At 33.7% G+C, this 20548-nt stretch overlaps 1 protein-coding gene across 1 annotated transcript in view; it reads right to left on the bottom strand.

Moving 5' to 3' along the window:
• The window catches only part of LRP1B (LDL receptor related protein 1B), a 2002169-nt gene that overhangs the window by 802715 nt on the left and 1178906 nt on the right, over window positions 1-20548 (bottom strand). Inside the window, exons 12-15 of the mRNA XM_059394361.1 lie at window positions 15964-16144; window positions 9311-9530; window positions 7199-7388; window positions 7143-7145 (exon numbers count right to left, since the gene is read on the bottom strand). Of these exons, the coding sequence (XP_059250344.1) occupies window positions 7143-7145; window positions 7199-7388; window positions 9311-9530; window positions 15964-16144 (594 nt within the window). The remainder of the gene's footprint in view (window positions 1-7142; window positions 7146-7198; window positions 7389-9310; window positions 9531-15963; window positions 16145-20548) is intronic.

Raw genomic sequence — 20548 nt, 5'->3', positions numbered from 1 at the left:
GATACACATAAGTCTGTTTTAAGAAGACAAAGGGGGTTTTCTCATTTACATGTATTCCGTCTACATACTTTGCATTTCAAGATAGATTATTTAAAGGTGTATTATAATAGTCAAAGAACAGTAATAAAGACACAAATGATATATGAAAACATTTTATAAGCTTATATTAAAATATCAGTGCTTACTAACTCAAAAAGATACATGCCCCATATATTTATTACAGAATTATTTACAATAGCCAATATGTGAAAGCAACCTAAGTGTCCATCAACAGACAAATGGATAAGGAAAATGTGGTGTACACACACACACAAATATTATATTATACAACCACAAAAAAAGGGTGAAATCTTGTCTCTGGAGACAACATGAAAGGACTTAGAGGGTATTATGCTATGTGAAATAAGTCAGACTGAGAAAGACAAATACAATATGATTCTACTTAGAAATGGAATCTTTAAAAAATAAATAAACAAAAAGCAGAATTAGAAATATAGATACAGAGATCTGATGGTTTCCAGAAGGAAGTGGGTGGGTGAATGGGCAAAATGGATGAAGGGGAGAGGGAGATACTGGCCCCCAGTTATGGAATGAGTAGTCACAGGAATAAGAAGCAGGGCATAAAAAATACAGTCAATGATATTTTAATAGCAATGTAATGGGACAGATGGCAGCTATACTTGTGGTGAACATTAGTATAATGTATAAATTTTTCAAATCACTAAGTTATATGCCTGAAACTAAGGTAACATAATGTGTCAACTATACTCAAATAAAATAATAAGGTAAAATATCACTGTTTATAGACCTTAGTAATTTAACTTTTGTTAATAAAGTATCTTTCATTTATAGCAAATGACAGAATGTATAAATCACCACCACAAAGGAATCCCACTGTTTCATGTTATCTAAATCTTCTTCAGAATAGTGAAAGGAATAAATCCTTTTTTCTACATGCTTTCTGGACTCTTCACTTCTCAGAGTTTTATCATGTGAAGTTAAAAGTCTCTGCACCTAATATGAAACAAATAAACCAATGGAGATTTTCTTTATCCTACTTGATGGAAAGACAGTTTGACTTATAGTTTAGAAGAGAAATTGGACTTTACATTCATTCTAAAAGTTTGATAAAACTAGTAGAATGGGATTTTGAATCCAGATCCTGATTTTATCTAGAATAATTCAGAACATTAAAAAGATTATCCATCATGACTAAGTAGGATTCATCCCAGGGATGCAAGGGTGGGTCTACAATCACAAATCAATCAATGTGATAGAACAAATCAATAAGAGAAGAGAGAACCACATGGTCCTCTCAATTGATGCAGAAAAAACATTTGACAAGATACAGCGTCTGTTCCTGATTAAAACGACTCAAAGTATAGGGATAGAGGGACCATTCCTTAACTTCATAAAATCTGTCTATGAAAAAACCCACAGCGAATATAATTCTCAATGGGGAAAACCTGACAGCCTTCCCTTTGAGATCAGGAACATGACAAGAATGTCCACTCTCACTACTCTTGTTCAGCACAATACTAGACGTCCTAGAAACAGCAATCAGACAACAAAAAGAAATAAAATTTATTCAAATCGACAAAGAAGTCAAATTCTCTCTCTTTGCAGATGACATGATACTTTATATGGAAAACCCAAAAGACTCCACCCTCAAACTACTAGAACTCATACAGCAATTCAGTAATGTTGCAGGATACAAAATCAATGTACAGAAATCAGTTGCTTTCTTATACACTAACAATGAAAATACAGAAAAGGAAATTAGAGAATTGGTTCCATTTACTATAGCACCAAGAGCCATAAGACACCTGGGAATAAACCTAACCAAAGAAGTAAAGGATCTGTACTCGAGGAACTACAGAACACTCAGGAAAGAAATCGAAGACACACACACACACACACACACACACACACACACACACACACACAAAAGATTTCCATCTCAAGGATTGGAAGAATAAACATTGTTGAAATGTCTATACTGCCCAGAGCAATCTATACTTTCAATGTCATCCCAATCAAAATTCCAGTGGCATTTTTCAAAGAGCTGGAACAAACAATCCTAAAATTTTTATGAAACCAAAAGGGACTCTAAATCGCTAAGGAAATGTTGAAAAAGAAAAACAAAACTGGGGGCATCATGTTGCCTGATTTCAAGCTTTACTACAAAGCTGTGATCACCAAGACAGCATGGTACTGGCACAAAAACAGACACATAGAGCAGTGGAACAGAGTAGAGACTCCAGATATGAACCCACAACTCTATGGCCAACTAATCTTTGACAAAGCAGGAAAAAATATCCAGTGGAAAAATGACAGTCTCTTCAATAAATGGTGCTGGGAAAATTGGACAGCTATATGTAGAAGAATGAAACTCAACCATTCTCTTACACCATACACAGAGATGAACTTGAAATGGATAGAATAATTTCAGAAGAATAAACTTTGAATGATGTCAATGAATCCAAGGAAAGGATAAAATGTGTCTTTTTTCTCTTGGAGGATTATATACTCATTGAAAATTTTGTTTACATTTGCCTTGCTTTGAAGCTACTTTGTGGTGTGTGTGTGTGTGTGTGTGTGTGTGTGTGTGTGTTAGAACTCCTTAATTCTGTTAAGAACCTAATTAAACTTTGGGGTTATTTTTTGATGGTGATTATTTCCAAAATGGAAAATTTGGAAAGAAAAACAAATTTTGTGATGATGACCTTATCACTAAATGTAAATGTTAGTATTAAACACAATAATGTGTTTAATAAACAAGTCATATATCAAATAAAAATTAAAATAAAAATTACTGTGTTTGTTATACCAGTGCATTGTAATATAAGATCTCTGAATCCTGGCTTCTATAAGGTAGTCAAGAGCTTTTTAAAAAAAGTTTTGAATAATAATTTATCAGTGACAAAACTATAATGACTACAGAAAAGACATACTCTTTTCCTCCTATCTAAAAGTATAGTAGTTTTACATAATTTTCTTAAATTTGGCCACATAAATTGGTAACATAAAAACACTGTAGAGTCAGAAAAACCTGAATCTAAATCCCAGTTTATCCCTTACTCATTGTTTCCTGAGGTCAAATGGCTACATCTGCCTGATTCTTGGGTTTTTCAGATGCATAATAGAAATCAATAATATCTACCTTAAACATCTTTTATGAGATTTAAATAAGAATATTTAGCTCATTTCCTGGTAGTTAGAATTATAGTTAATTATTAGTTAATAAAATTCATATACTGGCCCTGGATGGCTCAGTGGGTTAAGCCGCTGCCTTCGGCTCAGGTTGTGATCTCGGGGTTCTGAGATCGAGTCCCGCATCAGGCTCTCTGCTCAGCCGGGAGCCTGCTTCCCTTTCTCTCTCTGCATGCCTCTCTGCCTACTTGTGATCTCTGTATGTCAAATAGATAAATAAAATCTTTAAAAAAATAAAATAAAATAAAATAAAATTCATATATTTGGCATAGAAGCTAATCGATTATTTTTAATTCTGTATAGGAGACTATTCATTAATGCACTTAGTTTGATGATTTATTAACTATTAACTATTAACTAATGCACTTAGTTTTGATAATTTCATTCTCTAAAACACGTAAGAAAAATAAAAGTGTGGTTTTGAACCTAGAGAATACGCAGGTAAAATTATGTTAATTTTATGCAATTGCTGTAATTTTTCTGAGAAATTGCAGGAGAGGATTTTAAGAATTCTTCTAGATATCTAATGTGAATAAAAAAGGAGAAAAGTTTATCAATTAAATCAGAAGAAACAACAGTAGCATATGAGAAAAAATGTTTGTGCATTACTTAGGAACTCATTCCTAAGGGCAGCTTTCTGTTTAGTATGTTATTTATCTACCTTCCTGAAACTGGCTGCTATATTAACAAATAATTTGATAAAAGCCTCTTCTAATCTGGAGATATCAAATTAGCTAATTTTCTGACAGTAAGTCTAAAAGTTTAGAAGTTACATTAATATGAATATGAGTGTTACATTAATAACCTTCCTGGATATTTTTCATGGTATTCCTATGGGGTGGGGCATGTGCGTATCTGTGTGTGATATTATCTAGCATCTACTACATACATGTGTGTATACACACACTATATGTATTTTTTTACAGATACATGTATAAATACAAATAAGTTCATATAAGTTACATAATCATATACCATAGTCTCTCAGAGAGAGAAAATACAAGGCTATATAAGACTAGTTTATCGATTCCATGAAGAAATAATCTATACCTGTATTCTATACAATTGCAACTATTTTATTCTTGGAAAAACAGTCTAAGAAGATGGTATGTAACCAAAGATTAAGTATCACAGATTATGTGTTTCTAAATATTTATTGGTATCTGGTGTTCACAAGATGCAAAGAGAAATAGCATTCTCTTTCTCATGAGAGAAATTTATAATATGGTAAAATACTACATCTGCATTTGAACATTTGAGTGCAGTTTGCTTTATAATCTACCTATTCTGATTAATTTGGTAAAAAATATTAAAAATTTAAATCCTATGTAGGTTATCCAATTTCAATGTCTATTGACTCAATGAAAATTATGTTGGCCAGACATCCTCTCCATACTCTATTACCTACTCAAAAGATCCACTTAAGTACTACTCATTCCTTAACTATAAGAAGACTGGATAGAAAACTCAAACTAATTGATTTTTTTAGCTAAGTCTATGAAAAATAATCAATCATTTTGCCCAAACACGTTCTTTCAGTAAGACAGAATATAATGGTTTCTACAATAAAATTTGTATAAAGAGTTTAGTAATTACGGTTAAGCATTGATTTTAATATCCCTTCAATTGAAATTTTTTTAAAAAGCACTTTAAAAAAGCATTGTCCATTCCAGAGATAGAATTGAACAATTATATGTCAATAGAGATGTCTAGAACACCAGGCATATTTTCTCATGAAATACAAGAGAACGTTCCACATAGTCCTATCAGAGGCATGAGCCCCATTGTATAAGATTGTGATACACCGTTCCTTTGAATATTTACTTAACATTTTTATATGAAAGGAGACTTTAACAAAATGCCTCCTTATAGAGAAATGTTAGAGGAAAACTAATATAAAATGTGTGGTAGGTAATTGTGTGTCTCCCACACATTTTCTAAGTAATCATAATCGAATAGTGATTTAATCCTTATAGGAATTTTATGAAGAAAGCATTTATTATCTCTGTTTGATCTTTTATGATATACCTACAGTTTCAGAAGAAAAAGTGCTGAAACCTGGATTTGAGCCCAAGAATTTTTTATAATAAGTCAAGTCTTTTTTATCTCATATGCTGCATTTAATTCATCTAAAGCAACTACAAGTTTGAAGAAATGAAGAATCTGAAAACATCATGGAATTTGGCTCAAAGGAGTTCAGCGATGACATTCAAGATTAACATCTTCTAGGGGCACCTGGGTGGCTCAGTGGGTTAAGGCCTCTGCCTTCAGATCAGGTCATGATCTCAGGGTCCTGGGATCGAGCCCCGCATCAGAATCTCTGCTCAGCAGGGAGCCTGCTTCCTCCTCTCTCTCTGCCTGCCTCTCTGCTTACTTGTGTTCTGTCAAATAAATAAATAAAATCTTTAAAAAAAAAAAGATTAACACCTTCTACAGAAAATGGAAATGGGAAATGGGATTGTATACTGATTACTGTAATAAAATCCAGGAAATCAATGATTGTGAAATTAAAGGGAACAACAATTGGGAAATGAAGGCCCTACAGGAAATGAGAAGAGTTGTTCCTTTTCAGGGTCTTGCCTCCAGTTCAGGGTAAACTCTCAATAATGGTTGGGGATGGGAGGAGGTAAGGAGCAGGATGGATATGAATGTCATAGAAAACATTACCATATTATCTATCTAGACAATTGTCACTATCTTTCATTACTTGTCCAGAAATATAGCTTATTCCACTTCAAATAATTTCACTTTTATTCTTTTTTGAGGATTTTCTCTTTCATTATTTATTGAAATTTCTCATTCTATATACTTCCATTATTTTATAAAATTGTATTTGTATCCCAATGAGGCAATTTTAATACAGTAGGAAAAAAAATACAAGCACTTCAATGAGAAAATTTGCTTTTAAAATCTCTAATTTAGTTGAAGTACCTTAAAAAAAGTCTTTTACTACTGGATAACTTTCTATTGACAATATATGCATTGAAAAACTCAGGATATTATTTTTTCAAACAAAATTTATTTAAATGTATGCTCATTAAATTTTCATAAGAATATCTCCATAAATAAAAGGAACTGTGACAATTTAGATTCATAACAAAAGTCTACCACATTATTTACTAAGCTGTTTCTATGTTTAATACCTAAATTTTGAGTCAAGCAATTTGTAAATGATCTAATAAATATTAATAACTCATGTAGTAAAATATATGATAATATCTGATTTTAATAAGACATGGATATCATATGTAGATTATTTCCCTTTCATAATATCTAAAATATTTAAATGTTCCTTAAATGTACATGAAACTAATCAGATCAATATACTAACAAACTTTTTATAATACTCTTCTCATAGTATGACTTATTTCAAAATATTTTCACATAATACTTCCTTCCTATGAAAACTTTTTCTCACTGCTCACAATACTTAAACTTTAAAACATTAAATGGATTTTTTAAAATTTTTTACTTTAAATATCAGTCTTCTTCAGTCTTCCTTAATCTAAGTTACCTGAAGATGACATGAAGAAGGAGAAATCCTTGAATTTCACTCAGATAGAATTAACCGGTTACTCACTTAGGCTATTTTGAACAATAAATAATAAAAGGTTATGGTAACAAAGTCTAAGATTTGATTTACTTTGGAGTGACTGGACACCTTTTTTCATAAAACTTCAGCAACACTGACAAAAGCAAAGATTTTACAAACACTGTGAAGTATTACCGTAGGTAGACCTTAGTAGAATTTTTTTTTTTTTTTTTTAAAGATTTTATTTATTAATTTGACAGAGAGAAATCACAAGTAGACGGAGAGGCAGCCAGAGAGAGAGAGAGGGAAGCAGGCTCTCTGCTGAGCAGAGAGCCCGATGCGGGACTCGATCCCAGGACCCTGAGATCATGACCTGAGCCGAAGGCAGTGGCTTAACCCACTGAGCCACCCAGGCGCCCGACCTTAGTAGAATTTTTATATAGTTTTTAATACCTTGTTGCTTTCGTGGATCATAAATCTGCAGCCCAAACAGGGGTGGTCTTTCACGCCTCAGTAATGTCACCTCATTTGTTACCAAATCTAGCTGAAAAATGGAACCGTTCATATAATCAGTCCAGAACACATAATTCCCATGATGCGACAATCCAAAAGGATGGTTCAACTCTTTCCCACTGTAAACAACCTGTAAAATATAAACACGTTGTGAAAAATCAGAACTGACCTTTAAAAATGTAACTAAACTTTTAGAGCAAAGGATATCCAAATAAGTATAACAGATAATGATCTAACTAATAACTAAATCCACTTGAAGATGGATTTCACAATGTGAGCTTATTTTCCTGTTTTTAGGACATGGTATTTGAAGAAGATCAGTTGTATTTCATCCATTTAATTCCTTTCATATATGACATTACTCATATGGTCAAGAAATGTAAACATTAAAATGACTTTGCTTGACACTCTTTCCTGCTCTTTTCCTTATGATATTCCAGTATCATAACCTGGAATGGAAATTGATCTGAGCAATTAGTGTATTGTGATATTATGTATTGTGATATCACTTATCCAACAGCCAAAGAATAAAAAAAAAAAAAAAACAAAAAAACCACATTGTCTTACATTGGGAGTGAAAGGGATTCTCCTACTTAATTGTGCCAAAGCAAACTGAAGAAATCTAGGAAATGATTAGGAGGGAGGTGAAGTTTTTAATTTTGAACATAGAAACATTTATTAGTAGTAAGTAGATAAACAAGACTCACTGGCTCATTTCAGTTCTGGTTTTCTTAGTATATTCTTTACATTCTAGTTGTATTTTGTTTTTGTTTAACTAGAGCAATCATATGATAAGTGCTGTTTTACACAGAGGCTTGTAGAAGAGGAATAAGGAATCACACCTCCAATAATACCTTTCCACTATTCACCATTTATAAAATGATATTGTATACAAGCTGAAAAAGCATTTTGTACACACTCCATTTAATATTAAAGAATTGAAGAAGTTATCTAAATAATGTGGGGTTAAAAATTCAATTTTTGCTATTACCTGAATTCATTATACCACATATTCATATACTAAAGAATTAAGTTTTTTACCTTATTTTCTTACCTCCATGAAGGCTAAAATATGCTACCATTACAATGCTGTCTATGTGGTGTACATATCAATATCTTTAGAGGAATCATACATATTTATCTGACACCTATTAAGTATGTGACATTAGGTTAAATGCCCATCAATTTTACTATTTGGGGAAAAATACTAAAAGCAAGGTTAGAGTCAACCAATGACTGAGGCAGTCTTAATTGATTACTGTACTGTTTATCTCCCAAACAGAATTCATAACGAGTAGGCTTGGCCAACTGTGCATTCTTTCTCTCCAAAAAGAAAGCATTTTGAACAATGGAAGCATTTTGATCATTTCTAACATTCCATTTCCTATCATTTAACTAGAGTTAAAGTCAGTTCATAGTGTTATATGCCCTCAGGTTATTACAAGATAAGATAGAGCTGTGTAGTCTTGTCAACACTGCCCTTTTTGGCACCCAGTCAACTCCGTCCTCCGATTTACCCAAGAATTTCAAAATTATTTTGCAATGATCCTACCAAAAGAGGCAAGAAGTTGTTGATATTTATCCATAGCAATAGGCTTGAAGTCAAGTTCATTTTGTGTTTCAACTCCACTGCCATGAAGGTCTTTATTTAAATAAATGTAGTATAATTACTTTTTCATAATGTAGAGGTTAAATTTCACCAGCAAATATTAAAGATACTTGAATAGTGTTGGGTTGCTTGGTCATAGCAAACTCGTAAATAATTGAGAAAAACTGCATTTTAAAACAGCTCTGATATTCTGAGAGCTTCTTTTTAAAATCCCACAAATCCTGGCATACCACAGTGAGCCAGTCCTGGTCTCCCGGAGGCAAGTGCCAGCTGCACTACTTAATGCTCAGCCTCCTTTAGCCACCCCACAGAGACTACTGGCAGCCACCTCAGAGGGGTAAAAATAAACTTGAAAGTATTTTTAACACAACACAACAAGGCTCTGTGAAGAAGAAGCCTGTGAGTTTAAAAAAAAAAAAAAAAAACAGTATTTTTTCTTTTACCTTCCTGTGAGTTCCATTCAAAAACACTTTTTCAATATGATCATAATAGGCGTCACACCAGTATAATGTGTTGGTGTGAAAGTCCAGAGTTAAACCGTTTGGCCACAGCATCTTTGAAGTCACAAAAATCTGCCGATTGAAGCCATCCATCCAGGCCTTCTCAATCCTTCCCACGCTGTCATCTATTTCATCTTCCTCCCAGTCTGTCCAATACATCCAACTAAGACGTTACAAACAAGAGTGCACACATGTTATTTCAAACAGCCGCCATACAGAGGGATGCTTCTCTAGATTGGGCACTGCCCTAAAATCGAATTACATTCTGATTTCTCCTCCTATCTAAATGCTCATCTGCCAAAACGAGGGGGCATCTGTGGAGTCCTCGGGGAAGTACAGATGTGTTCAGTGAAGCCATATTCAGACACACCACAGAAAACCCACTACCGCACTCACTGGTCCCATTTGCTATTTAGCCTAACATGAAGTGCCAAATACTGATTTTTTTTTGGTGTTGATACCAAGCTTGGAAAATGATTTTCAAAGCATTCCTATTTTTAAATGTTGTCCACTTCAGAAAACATATAATCAATTATGTGCTTCTGAGAACACATGGTGCCGTTAACGATCTACTCCAGGCTTTATTTAATCTCAGTTGAATTATTATTTTGTAAGACAGGCAACTGGATTGTCTTTGTATTAAAGGGTATGGTCATACTGGGTTTATTTGGCCAAGTCTAATTTGTCTTCCTCATGCAAATTATCTCTGCCTTATTGCTGCTTATTATTACCTCAAAACCCACAGAAGATGATTTAGCGGCGCATAAGTTTAATAACATCGGGTTGACTGACCTTGAGATTTTGAGGTTTAATTTCTATCTCAAACAAAAGCTTCTGCCTTTAAAAACAAGTCTTTTGTGTAAGCTATAACAGTGGGAAAGGGGGCCTTGAGCTAATGTTCTAATTCCCTCATGAATAAGGTTAAAACCCTCCACAAGTGTTGCTCCAGGGTCATGTGAAAGTTCTGGAGTTATTAATTAAAGTGTAGGTTTTAATTCAGTCACCTCATCTACAACTTTATAAAGCTCTAAAGCTTTTCTAAGCTGTTGACCCTAAAAATGCCCTTAGTAGATCCTCTGCCTCCACATTTTGTGGACCCTAAAGAATTTCTGAGGTACTTTGGGAAAAATCCGTTTCCCTGACTAAAAAATCCTACTGTGATCTAAACAGGAAGAGTTGGAACAACTGAGGATGTAACACATCATTCACTATTTTATACCAGTTAAGCTTTTTAAAAATCCCCTTAACAGTTTAAAATAATGTTGATATGTCTTTTTAGACCTAAGGAAATATATTGAGATTGGTGAACTTTATTAAGTAAAAATACATTCTAATCCTAGAAATAAACATGGAAATATGTTTATCTTGCATCCAGCATGTTCTTCAAGTGGTCTTATTATTGGAACAAATTAGGAGCAAAAAGGACAGTCATTCCATTTGCTCTAGTCCTATGTTTATTGGATATAACTAGTTGACTTCTCCTGTATAAATCAACTATGTAAAAGAGAAATATACAACTTTTATCTTTATTGATACTGCATGAAATCTTAAATATGGTTAGTCAATGCAGTTTTATTGTTGTTGATAATTTATAATTTGTTAAAATTGCAATTATCTTCCCTATAGTTTCATCTCTCTCTTTTTTTTTTTCTTTGATTCTCCAACCCAAATTGCATATACATGCAGACACATACATGAGGGGTAATTCTGGTGAATCTAAGCATAATTTATATTCTTTTGGTATTTAGAAATCATTGTTTGTGATCTGATCCATTATCTAAGATTATTTTTATTCAAACAGAATATAAGAAAAAATTTAAACAAGGGTGCTAATCTAACCAAGGCTAGGTATGTGATCATCATCTATCAATTTCATTACATGATGAAATGTTATATTGTGGAAGCCTTATAATCAGTATGAAATGTGGTGATTCCTAAACATAGAAAATAGGAAATATAACCTATAAAGTAAGCAGAAACTAATATAAATATTTTTATATGTGGAACTCAGGTATTCATTAAATAAATATTAGATTAAGTAAGCCTTCTGCTAATATGGAAAGAAAAATTGCACCTCTATTTTTCAAGTCCTGTCCAAATAGTTATTTGATGAAGTCTATTTCTACCCTTTTTGTGAAAATAAGATCTTTCCTTTGTTTCTTAGTGACATTTCTTTTTAGTTTTTTAAATAATGTTTGTTGCATTTATGCCTTATGTGATATTTAATGGTGTTATATGTCTGATGGTTTTGATTAACAATTAAAAATTAAAATTATTAATGGCAGGGATTATTTCTTATTCATATTTGTACCCTATAACACTTAGGTTAAATTTGTTGATATTGATCATATCAATTATATTATATTATATTATTTTATATTAAATAAAATAAAATAATATTATATCATGTGGTTGCCTAGACATATTTAAATTAAGCACTTCTATGCCATGGAAAAAAAACATAAACTTTACTGTTAAAAAAAAAGAACTCAATTTAGTGTTACCATAATAGCTACTGTTAACTAGAGGGTGTGACACTATTAATTGAGATAGGGATACCAGAGATCATGTTTGAGGGGAAATACGCTCTTAGCTTTGGACGTACTTACTAAAGGTAATATTTTGAGAAGTCAGGACTGGAGATGCAGGTTTCTAAGTTACCAATATAAATTGTGAAGCGCGAAATTACTGGAAAGGTGGGAATTCATCTGTAGCTATCAGTTTGAGAAACAGTGCCATCATGACCAATTCTTCCTCCAGCTTTATCCCCATTTCTACAACTGTTGAGGCCTGACAATTCCATTCTTTCAGTGTCTCTTTACTCAATCCCCACTTTTCTATTTCTATTACACATGCTGTACTCTTTTATCCTGTTTCAAATGGAACTTCTAATAGGTTGTTCCCATACAACTATCATATTTCTATTACTTTTCTTCCTAAATCATGAATTGAAAAATGTGACTTTTATTCTCAAAACCTTCCAATTACTCTGCTGTCAGAAGAAAAAAAATCCTATCTTTTAACCCCAACATTGAAGATTTCTGCATATTTGTAGTTTCACCTCCTACTATGTTCCTTTTTTTTTTTTAAAGATTTTATTTATTTATTTGACAGAGAGAGATCACAAGTAGGCAGAGAGGCAGGCAGAGAGAGATAGGAGGAAACAGGCTCCCTGCTGAGCAGAGAGCCCGATGTGGGACTCGATCCCAGGACCCTGAGATCATGACCTGAGCCAAAGGCAGCGGCTTAACCCACTGAGCCACCCAGGCGCCCGCCTACTATGTTCCTTCACATACCCTCTGCCCTAACCTTAGTGAACTCATCTCATCTCAAAACTGCCATTAACATCCCTGCCTCTAAACACATACTGAAAATGTCCTGTCGGAGTACAGTGACTAACCTTATGACTGCTTACGACTGCACATCCTAAGCTCCTAAGACCAAATCTACTCATGAGAAATCCTGTTCATTCTCTGAAGCTCAATCCTGAATTGAAAACCTCAATGATTTTTTGAAGAACATTATTTCATTCTACTTTATATTATAGATGATTTGTGTGTGCATGTGTGTGTACACCAAGCACACCAGGTTACAAACTCCTTGAGGGCAGTTACTGTCTTACTGATTTCTATTGCTCTATATGGTAGTTAATCAAGAATATATTTTAATAAAGAAATAAATGAACAAATTTTTACTGATTCTGTCATTGTTTATGAAACTTTGGATAAAGCTTAGCTCTGAAATGAGTGATTTTTGTTAACTGGCTATTATAGTAGGAAAACCCTGTAATTCTTTCCTCTTGTATACAGTTACAAATAGGTATTATCATAGGAAAAAATGTAAATAAATCAAGTTTCTCATTTTTGATGTTCTGTGAAGTTATATTGTGCCTAATGTAAGTGGACTTTCCAAGGTAAAGTTTTGTCTTCTTTTTTAAAAATTATATTATGGTCAAACAATTATTTGGACAATTAAATTCACACAATTCTACTGTTATTTTCCAATCCATTCTCCATAGAACAGTCAGATTAGACTTTTTAAAATATGTATTTAATTCTCACTTCCCTATTCCACACTTGCACTGAAGACAAAGAACAAAGCTCTCCTCCAGGCAGACAAGATCCTGCTTCCTTTCCAAACACATCTTTATCATTTCTTCCCTTGCTATCAACAGTTCAGCTCCACTGTCCTCATATCAGTTCCTCTGATAGTCAAGCATTTACCCAACTTAAGATATTCAAATGTACCATTTTCTTGATCTGAAATACTCTTTTCCTCACTGTCTATTGATGATTCATTTCCTATAGTTAGTGAAGTCTTGATTTAAAATATGCCTCCTTATAGAGGCCCTTCTGCAAACCTACTGAAATTGCTTTACCTGTTAGTCGCCATTATGTCATCCTGTTTGTTCCCTTCCTGCATTCTGGTCTGTAAAAATTACATTAGATGTTTATTTGGTATTTCTTTCTTGCTCTATCTGCCTATCCCCCACCTTGCAGATAGCAGAAGATGCTTCACAAGGTTAAAAGCTATGCCTGTTTTGTTAACTATATACCTAGAGCAAAATTCTGGGAATAATATATTGCTAGGGGGGAAAAATGTATGTATATGCAAATATATATGCATTATATACATACATACACACATATGTGATTTTCAGGTTGGTGCACAATAGAAAATAGAAGATGTCTAATGCAAAAGGTATAAGTCATTCTTTGTAACACCAGAGGCAAATATAGGGTCAGCTAGCAGACATTACAGAGATGCACATATTGCCTTAATAAAAAGAAAAAAAAAAGTCAACTGGAATTGCCCCCAAATACTATAAACTATGTAGATGTTATAGGTTTTCAAATCCAAGTTGGATGTCTGCCTATTAGGAAACTGTTGAAGGGGATTCTTGAATTTGAATAGAGAGATGGGACTAGTGGCCTCTAAATTCCTTTCTAAATCACATGATTCTATGACCTCCATATTTGCGTTATCTGTGTGAGCACCACAAATACTCTTTAACTCTATAACAAAATATTTCTCAAACAGAATACTGAGCAGGAAGATTCTGTTTTAAGATATCTTGCTTCAAGTATATTTAGACAGTGTGTAATAAATAGTTTCTCTTAAAATTAAGATTGCCTTGATTTAAAGGTCAAATAGATGAGTTGGTTTAAAAGTTCAGGAATAGGACAGATAATTATAGAATCCACACATAAAATCACTAGAATTACTTTATAATTATGTCTTATAAAAACACATACAGTGGTATCATCCACTGCTTAAATGTTGGCCCAGGAAAAAGTACCTTAATTGTATTTATTTGGAGCTATTCTCAACACAAACAATTCTAGGAACTACAATCTGGTGATCTCAGTTTATTAGGGAGCCACAGTTTTCCTCTGCAATTAAGTATTTTTCTATGTGTGTAGTAAGGAATACAGTATATTTGCTTTGTTATGCTATTTTGAAACAGTGTGATGTAAGAGATGGGAGGGATAAACATCACATATAACAATTGTACACTTAGAACATGTAATTCATTCATTTACTTCTGACATTCTGTTAGGAATGTTCACATTCTTTTTTTTTTTTTTTTAAAGATTTTATTTATTTATTTGTAAGAGAGAGAGAGTGAGAGCGAGCACAGGCAGACAGAGTGGAAGGCAGAGTCAGAGGGAGAAGCAGGCTCCCTGCGGAGCAAGGAGCCCGATGCGGGACTCGATCCCAGGACGCTGGGATCATGACCTGAGCCGAAGGCAGCTGCTTAACCAACTGAGCCACCCAGGCGTCCCAGGAATGTTCACATTCTTCAGTATTTCTAGATATATGGTATTGTTTGTATTCAGGTAATATCTCTGAATAAAAATCAAAGGAAAATATATTCCTGAGAATTTCACAAACTATTCCATCCTAAAACAAGTAGCACATTGTACAGAATGATTTCACTATAAGAAAACTGTGGTTATGTCTAGAATTATGTGATTACTAACCTTGACTAGTAAAAAGTAGTGGAATATAGTGACTCCGAGTAAATTTTGGGAGACAGACTGATGGGATTTAAATGTCTACTTGGTCACTTAATAATTTAATGGTCTTTTGTAAATCAGTTATCAATTTATTCTTTGTAAGGCAAAGATGAGAATAGCAACTAGTTAAAAAGATTATTATAAGGATTACAGCAGATATTGAGCCCATTTAACAAAATGCCTGCCCCACAGTAAGTGTACCCAAAAAATAACCCCCCCACACACAAAAAAAACTTTTCTATTTTCCGAATACATTAAATTTTAATATCCTTTAAAAATTAAATTGATTGATTCTCTCAATTGATTATTTATCTTGGTGTCAGACAGTCTAAAATGGAGAATTATGGTCCTTGTCTGAGTAAATCAAGTAAATATATCCTTTACACAAATAATCCATTTATTTCAGTTAAATGTATTTTGACACATTTATTTAGCATATTTTCTACAAGAGAAAATCATTACATGAGTAACTTTTCCATTTCAGGTCCTTCATGTGTGAATTTAAATCAAACCTGTTACTGCTAAATATATTAAAACAATATTTTCCTCATATCAAACTGATCAACTATCACATACCCATTAACAGGATCCACCACAATCCCTCTGGGATGGGACATTTCTCCTTCTAAAAGAGTCTTCCGACTCTGAGAAGCTTTTTCCAGCCTGGCCACATTAATGGTCTTCCTCTGGCCATCGTTTGTCCAGTAAAGGTTATTTCCAATCCAGTCCACAGCAATGCCTTCCACGTTATCCAGATCTGTAAAAAGGAAAAAAAAAAAAAAAAAGATAAGAGAGCAACACATTTTACAATAGTTCCCACTATTATGTTCTAGTTAAGAAAATGTTTAATTCAAAAAGGGATGAATCCTGATTCATGGATTCTTTATAGTGTGATTTTGGAAAGTGTCATTCCATGGCATATTTTTTGGTTTTATTTTGAATGCCATTTTATGAATGACAGGCCCTATCTTGACATATTTTAAATGAAACAGTGATTGGAAAATATAAGGGATGACACAGCAAAGGGAGAAAGTTCTCAGAACATAAATAGAGTGATACAGACTATTTAGAAAAAAAAAATCAGGCAGTATGAACAAGTACTATGCTCAAAAAGTAAGCATTTCGAAACTTGCAATATGTAATGTGAGTAATCAAAATAATAGGAATGCTCTCTTGCTAAGAGATGAACAGGTCCAGCAGAAGCACACCTTTGAAAGCCCTGAACAGGTTTTCATTATGGAACTGCATGAACAGTGAATCCCAAAGAAACACGGAAATCATTCTCTATATTCCATTATTTTATTCTACTAAATTTATTTATTCTATCTCTACTCAGAGATACTCTATATTCTATTATTCTAAATAAAATCTTATTTTTAAAAGGACACTATTCAGACGTCTGTAAAATACAGGCAGTAGTAATTCAAAGGAATGTTATAAATATATAACCTTATATGAGTTCAACTAATTCAAACCCTCCACAGAAAGGAAAATGCCAACACTTTAAAGTGAAGGGTTATCATTTATTATCACACAAGAAGTGGTAGAACTGGAACAAAAATCCAAGCCAGATGATCCCCAGTGCAGAGATATTTAAAACTGTGCTATTCCTGGGTTGAGACCTACCCCCACTTTTCGCCATTTGATGCACAACCTTCCTAACTGTCCACAGCATCATAAAGGTATTTCCATTTCTCTATTGCTTAAGAAATTACTGTGTACTCCTTTTCTTCTCTCAAAACCAAGGAAGCCTTTGTCTCTTTCCCTCCCAGAGATGAGGTAGAGAATGGGAGCTTACTGGACAAAGCTGATTGACATGCTACGGGCACATCTCCCTGACACTCACTCAAATGCACATGTAATAAATATTTACTATTATTCTATTTTTTAATCATGACCTTCCTGGCCTTGGAGAAAAATAAAATTTCTTTGATGACCCTTTCTGCTCATCAGCATGTACCCTGACTCAGGATAGCTAATACAATGTGTGATTTGATCTGACCGAAATCCCATTATAGTGAATCAGATATGTTCTCAATTTCACTAAGCTCTCTGCTTCATTACCATCCGGTATGAGTCATTTTCACAGGTTAATTGTGTCTATGCTTAGAAAAAAAGTTTAATTTTGTCTTTACTTTATTGACACTTAATTTCACTGAGCACTTTCCTGCTCTGGCATAATGGAAAAATAATAGCTGTTTATTCTTTTTCCTTTATATTTATTAATAGTCTGTGGCTGATTTTTATCTTGTTAGTCGGTTTTCAAAAATTGTATTACATTTGAAATCTACTCCAGCATGAACACTTCCATCTTCAACAGCCCTCTTATTTTTATAACTTTCCCTTTTAACATCTAACTTGACTCTTCTTATTTGCAATACTATGTGGATTGAAATTTTTCTTCCGACACTTGGATAAGCAACTTGGTCATTTTGATCTTTAATTTCTCCACTCGTTAAGTGAAGTTGATCACAGCACCTACACCACAGGGTAATAGCAAGGGGTAACTTAGCTACTGTATGGAAAGCACTTAGCATACTGCTAGCAGTACTGTTAATTCTCAAAATATGTTAGCTTTTAATAATCTATCAGGATTAAAACAAATTCTACATATGTCCTGGCTCTTTTATTTATGAGTGTTACTTAATAGAAATATTCCTCATATTTTTCTCTCTGAAAATGATTTTATAATAAAATTTCCTTGCATTTTGACCAGTGGCCAACTTTACCTAGAAATAGTGTATGTAGAGTCAGTAAGAGTGAAATGCAATTGAATTCCAAAATCGGGAGGATTCTATCCCTAATTATATCATTTTTCTTTGGAAAATGAAATGTTTGAACGGCATAAAGGAGTGACTAGGATCACTAGTTCTGAAATTACAAGGCCCAGCCTCTGCCACTCACCATATCTCTGATTGAATTACTTAACCTTTCTTTCTTCAATTTCCTAATCTTTAAAATGGGTGTGATGATAGTGATTAACTCATAGAATTGTTTTAGGATTAAAGGAATGAATATATGTAAAATACGTAAAATAATGGTTGGCATATGGTAAATGTTACATAAATATTATTAGTATTATTACCACTAATATGATTACCATTATAATTTTCCCTTTTGCGACCTATATAGTCTATTAAGATAGCAATGAAACAATTAGTTTAGTGGTTCTTTTTAAACATTTATTTATTTGAGAGAGAGAAAGAGAGCATACATGGGGGGTGGGCAGAGGGTAAAGAAGACAGAGAATCTCAAGTAGACACCTGCTTAAGACTGAGCCCCAAGTGGAGGTCAGTCTCACAACCCTGAGATTATGACCTGAGCCAAAATCAAGACTCAGACACGTAACTGACTGAGCCACCCAGACACCCCCAGCCTAGTATTTTCTAGCTCTGTGTGTGTGTGTGTGTGTGTGTGTGTTTTGTTTATTTGTTTTCCACTATGGGAAGAATAAGCTTGAATACAATTCAAAAATAAAGAAACTCATAAAACAGTCTATGTGCAAATTGGGAATCTTTTAGGCTATCTTTAACAAGGTATGGAGGGATTTCTTTTCTGGTGGGACAAAGACTGAACAATTAGAGAATCCTTTTCAACAACTATACATTGATAAGAAAAGTATTTTGACTTTGTACCATATGGTACCTGCCTTTAATGAGCCAATGATTGATGGAGCACTAAGACATAGAACATTGGTGTTATGCACATTCGATTTTTTCTAATTGAAGAAAGTTTGGTTGGAGCCTGCATGTGGTAGACTATTAGAAACTCTATGACCAAATCCTTCAGCCAGGTGATCAAGACATATGAAAACTGATGTCACTCAAATTTCAAACAAGCACAGATGATTACAGAGATATGGATTCCCAGCTTGAGAAAACACATGACTTCAAATATAGGAAAGGTATTTGATAAAATTGGTAAAAGAGTAGATTGCTTTGATATCTTTGAGTACAGTTCAAGTATTTAACATTCCAAAATCAACATTCACTACAATATTATTAGTAGTAGTATATAACTAATAGCAAACAAAGATTATAACTGTCTTTTTTTTAATCTGGCAAAATTGCCCTTAAGTTTAACATATTATACTCATTTTCATTTATCAGTAGGGAAGGACTCTTAACATGTTTGTACTCCTTCAAAACAAAAGAAAGAAAATAGAAAGAAAAAAATTGCAGTAGATAATGTTTTCTTGTAATTTTTTAAAAGATTGTATTTATTTATTTGACAGAAAGGGAGAGATAACAAGTAGGTAGAGAGGCATGCAGAGAGAGAGGAGGAAGCAAGCTCCCCACTGAGTGGGGAGCCCAATGCAGGGCTCGATCCCAGAACCCTGAGATCATGACCTGAGCCAAAGGCAGAGGCTTAACCCACTGAGCCACCCAGGCACCCTTCTTATAATTTTTAAATTAATATATTTACATGTTCCATTCTAAGTCAGAATTGAGACATTTATCTATATATTTCAGATTAAAAACAGACTTTTTTTAAAATTTATTTTTATTTATTTTCAGCATAACAGTATTCATTATTTTTGCACCACACCCAGTGCTCCATGCAATCCATGCCCTCTATAATACCCACCACCTGGTACCCCGACCTCCCACCCCCCGCCCCTTCAAAACCCTCAGATTGTTTTTCAGAGTCCATAGTCTCTCATGGTTCACCTACCCTTCCAATTTCCCACAACTCCCTTCTCCTCTCTAACTCCCCATGTCCTCCATGCTATTTTTTATGCTCCACAAATAAGTGAAACCATATGATAATTGACTCTCTGCTTGACTTATTTCACTCAGCATAATCTCTTCCAGTCCCATCCATGTTGCTACAAAAGTTGGGTATTCGTCCTTTCTGATGGAGGCATAATACTCCATAGTGTATATGGACCACATCTTCCTTATCCATTCTTCATAAAATCTATCTATGAAAAACCCACAGCAAATACCATCCTCAATGGGAAAAAGCTTGCAACCTTCCCGTTGAGATCAGAAACATGACAAGGATGCCCACTCTCACTACTCTTGTTCAACATAGTATTAGAAGTCCTAGCAACAGCAATCAGCCAACAAAGAGAAATAAAAGGTATCCAAATTGGCAATGAAGAAGTCTAACTCTCTCTCTTCACAGATGACATGATTCTTTATATGGAAAACCCAAA

The sequence above is a fragment of the Mustela nigripes genome, chromosome 3, assembly GCF_022355385.1.
Source record: "Mustela nigripes isolate SB6536 chromosome 3, MUSNIG.SB6536, whole genome shotgun sequence".
Taxonomy (NCBI): Eukaryota; Metazoa; Chordata; class Mammalia; order Carnivora; family Mustelidae; genus Mustela; species Mustela nigripes.
Note: the sequence above shows the minus strand (reverse complement) of the source record. Positions and strands in the feature narration are given on the sequence as shown.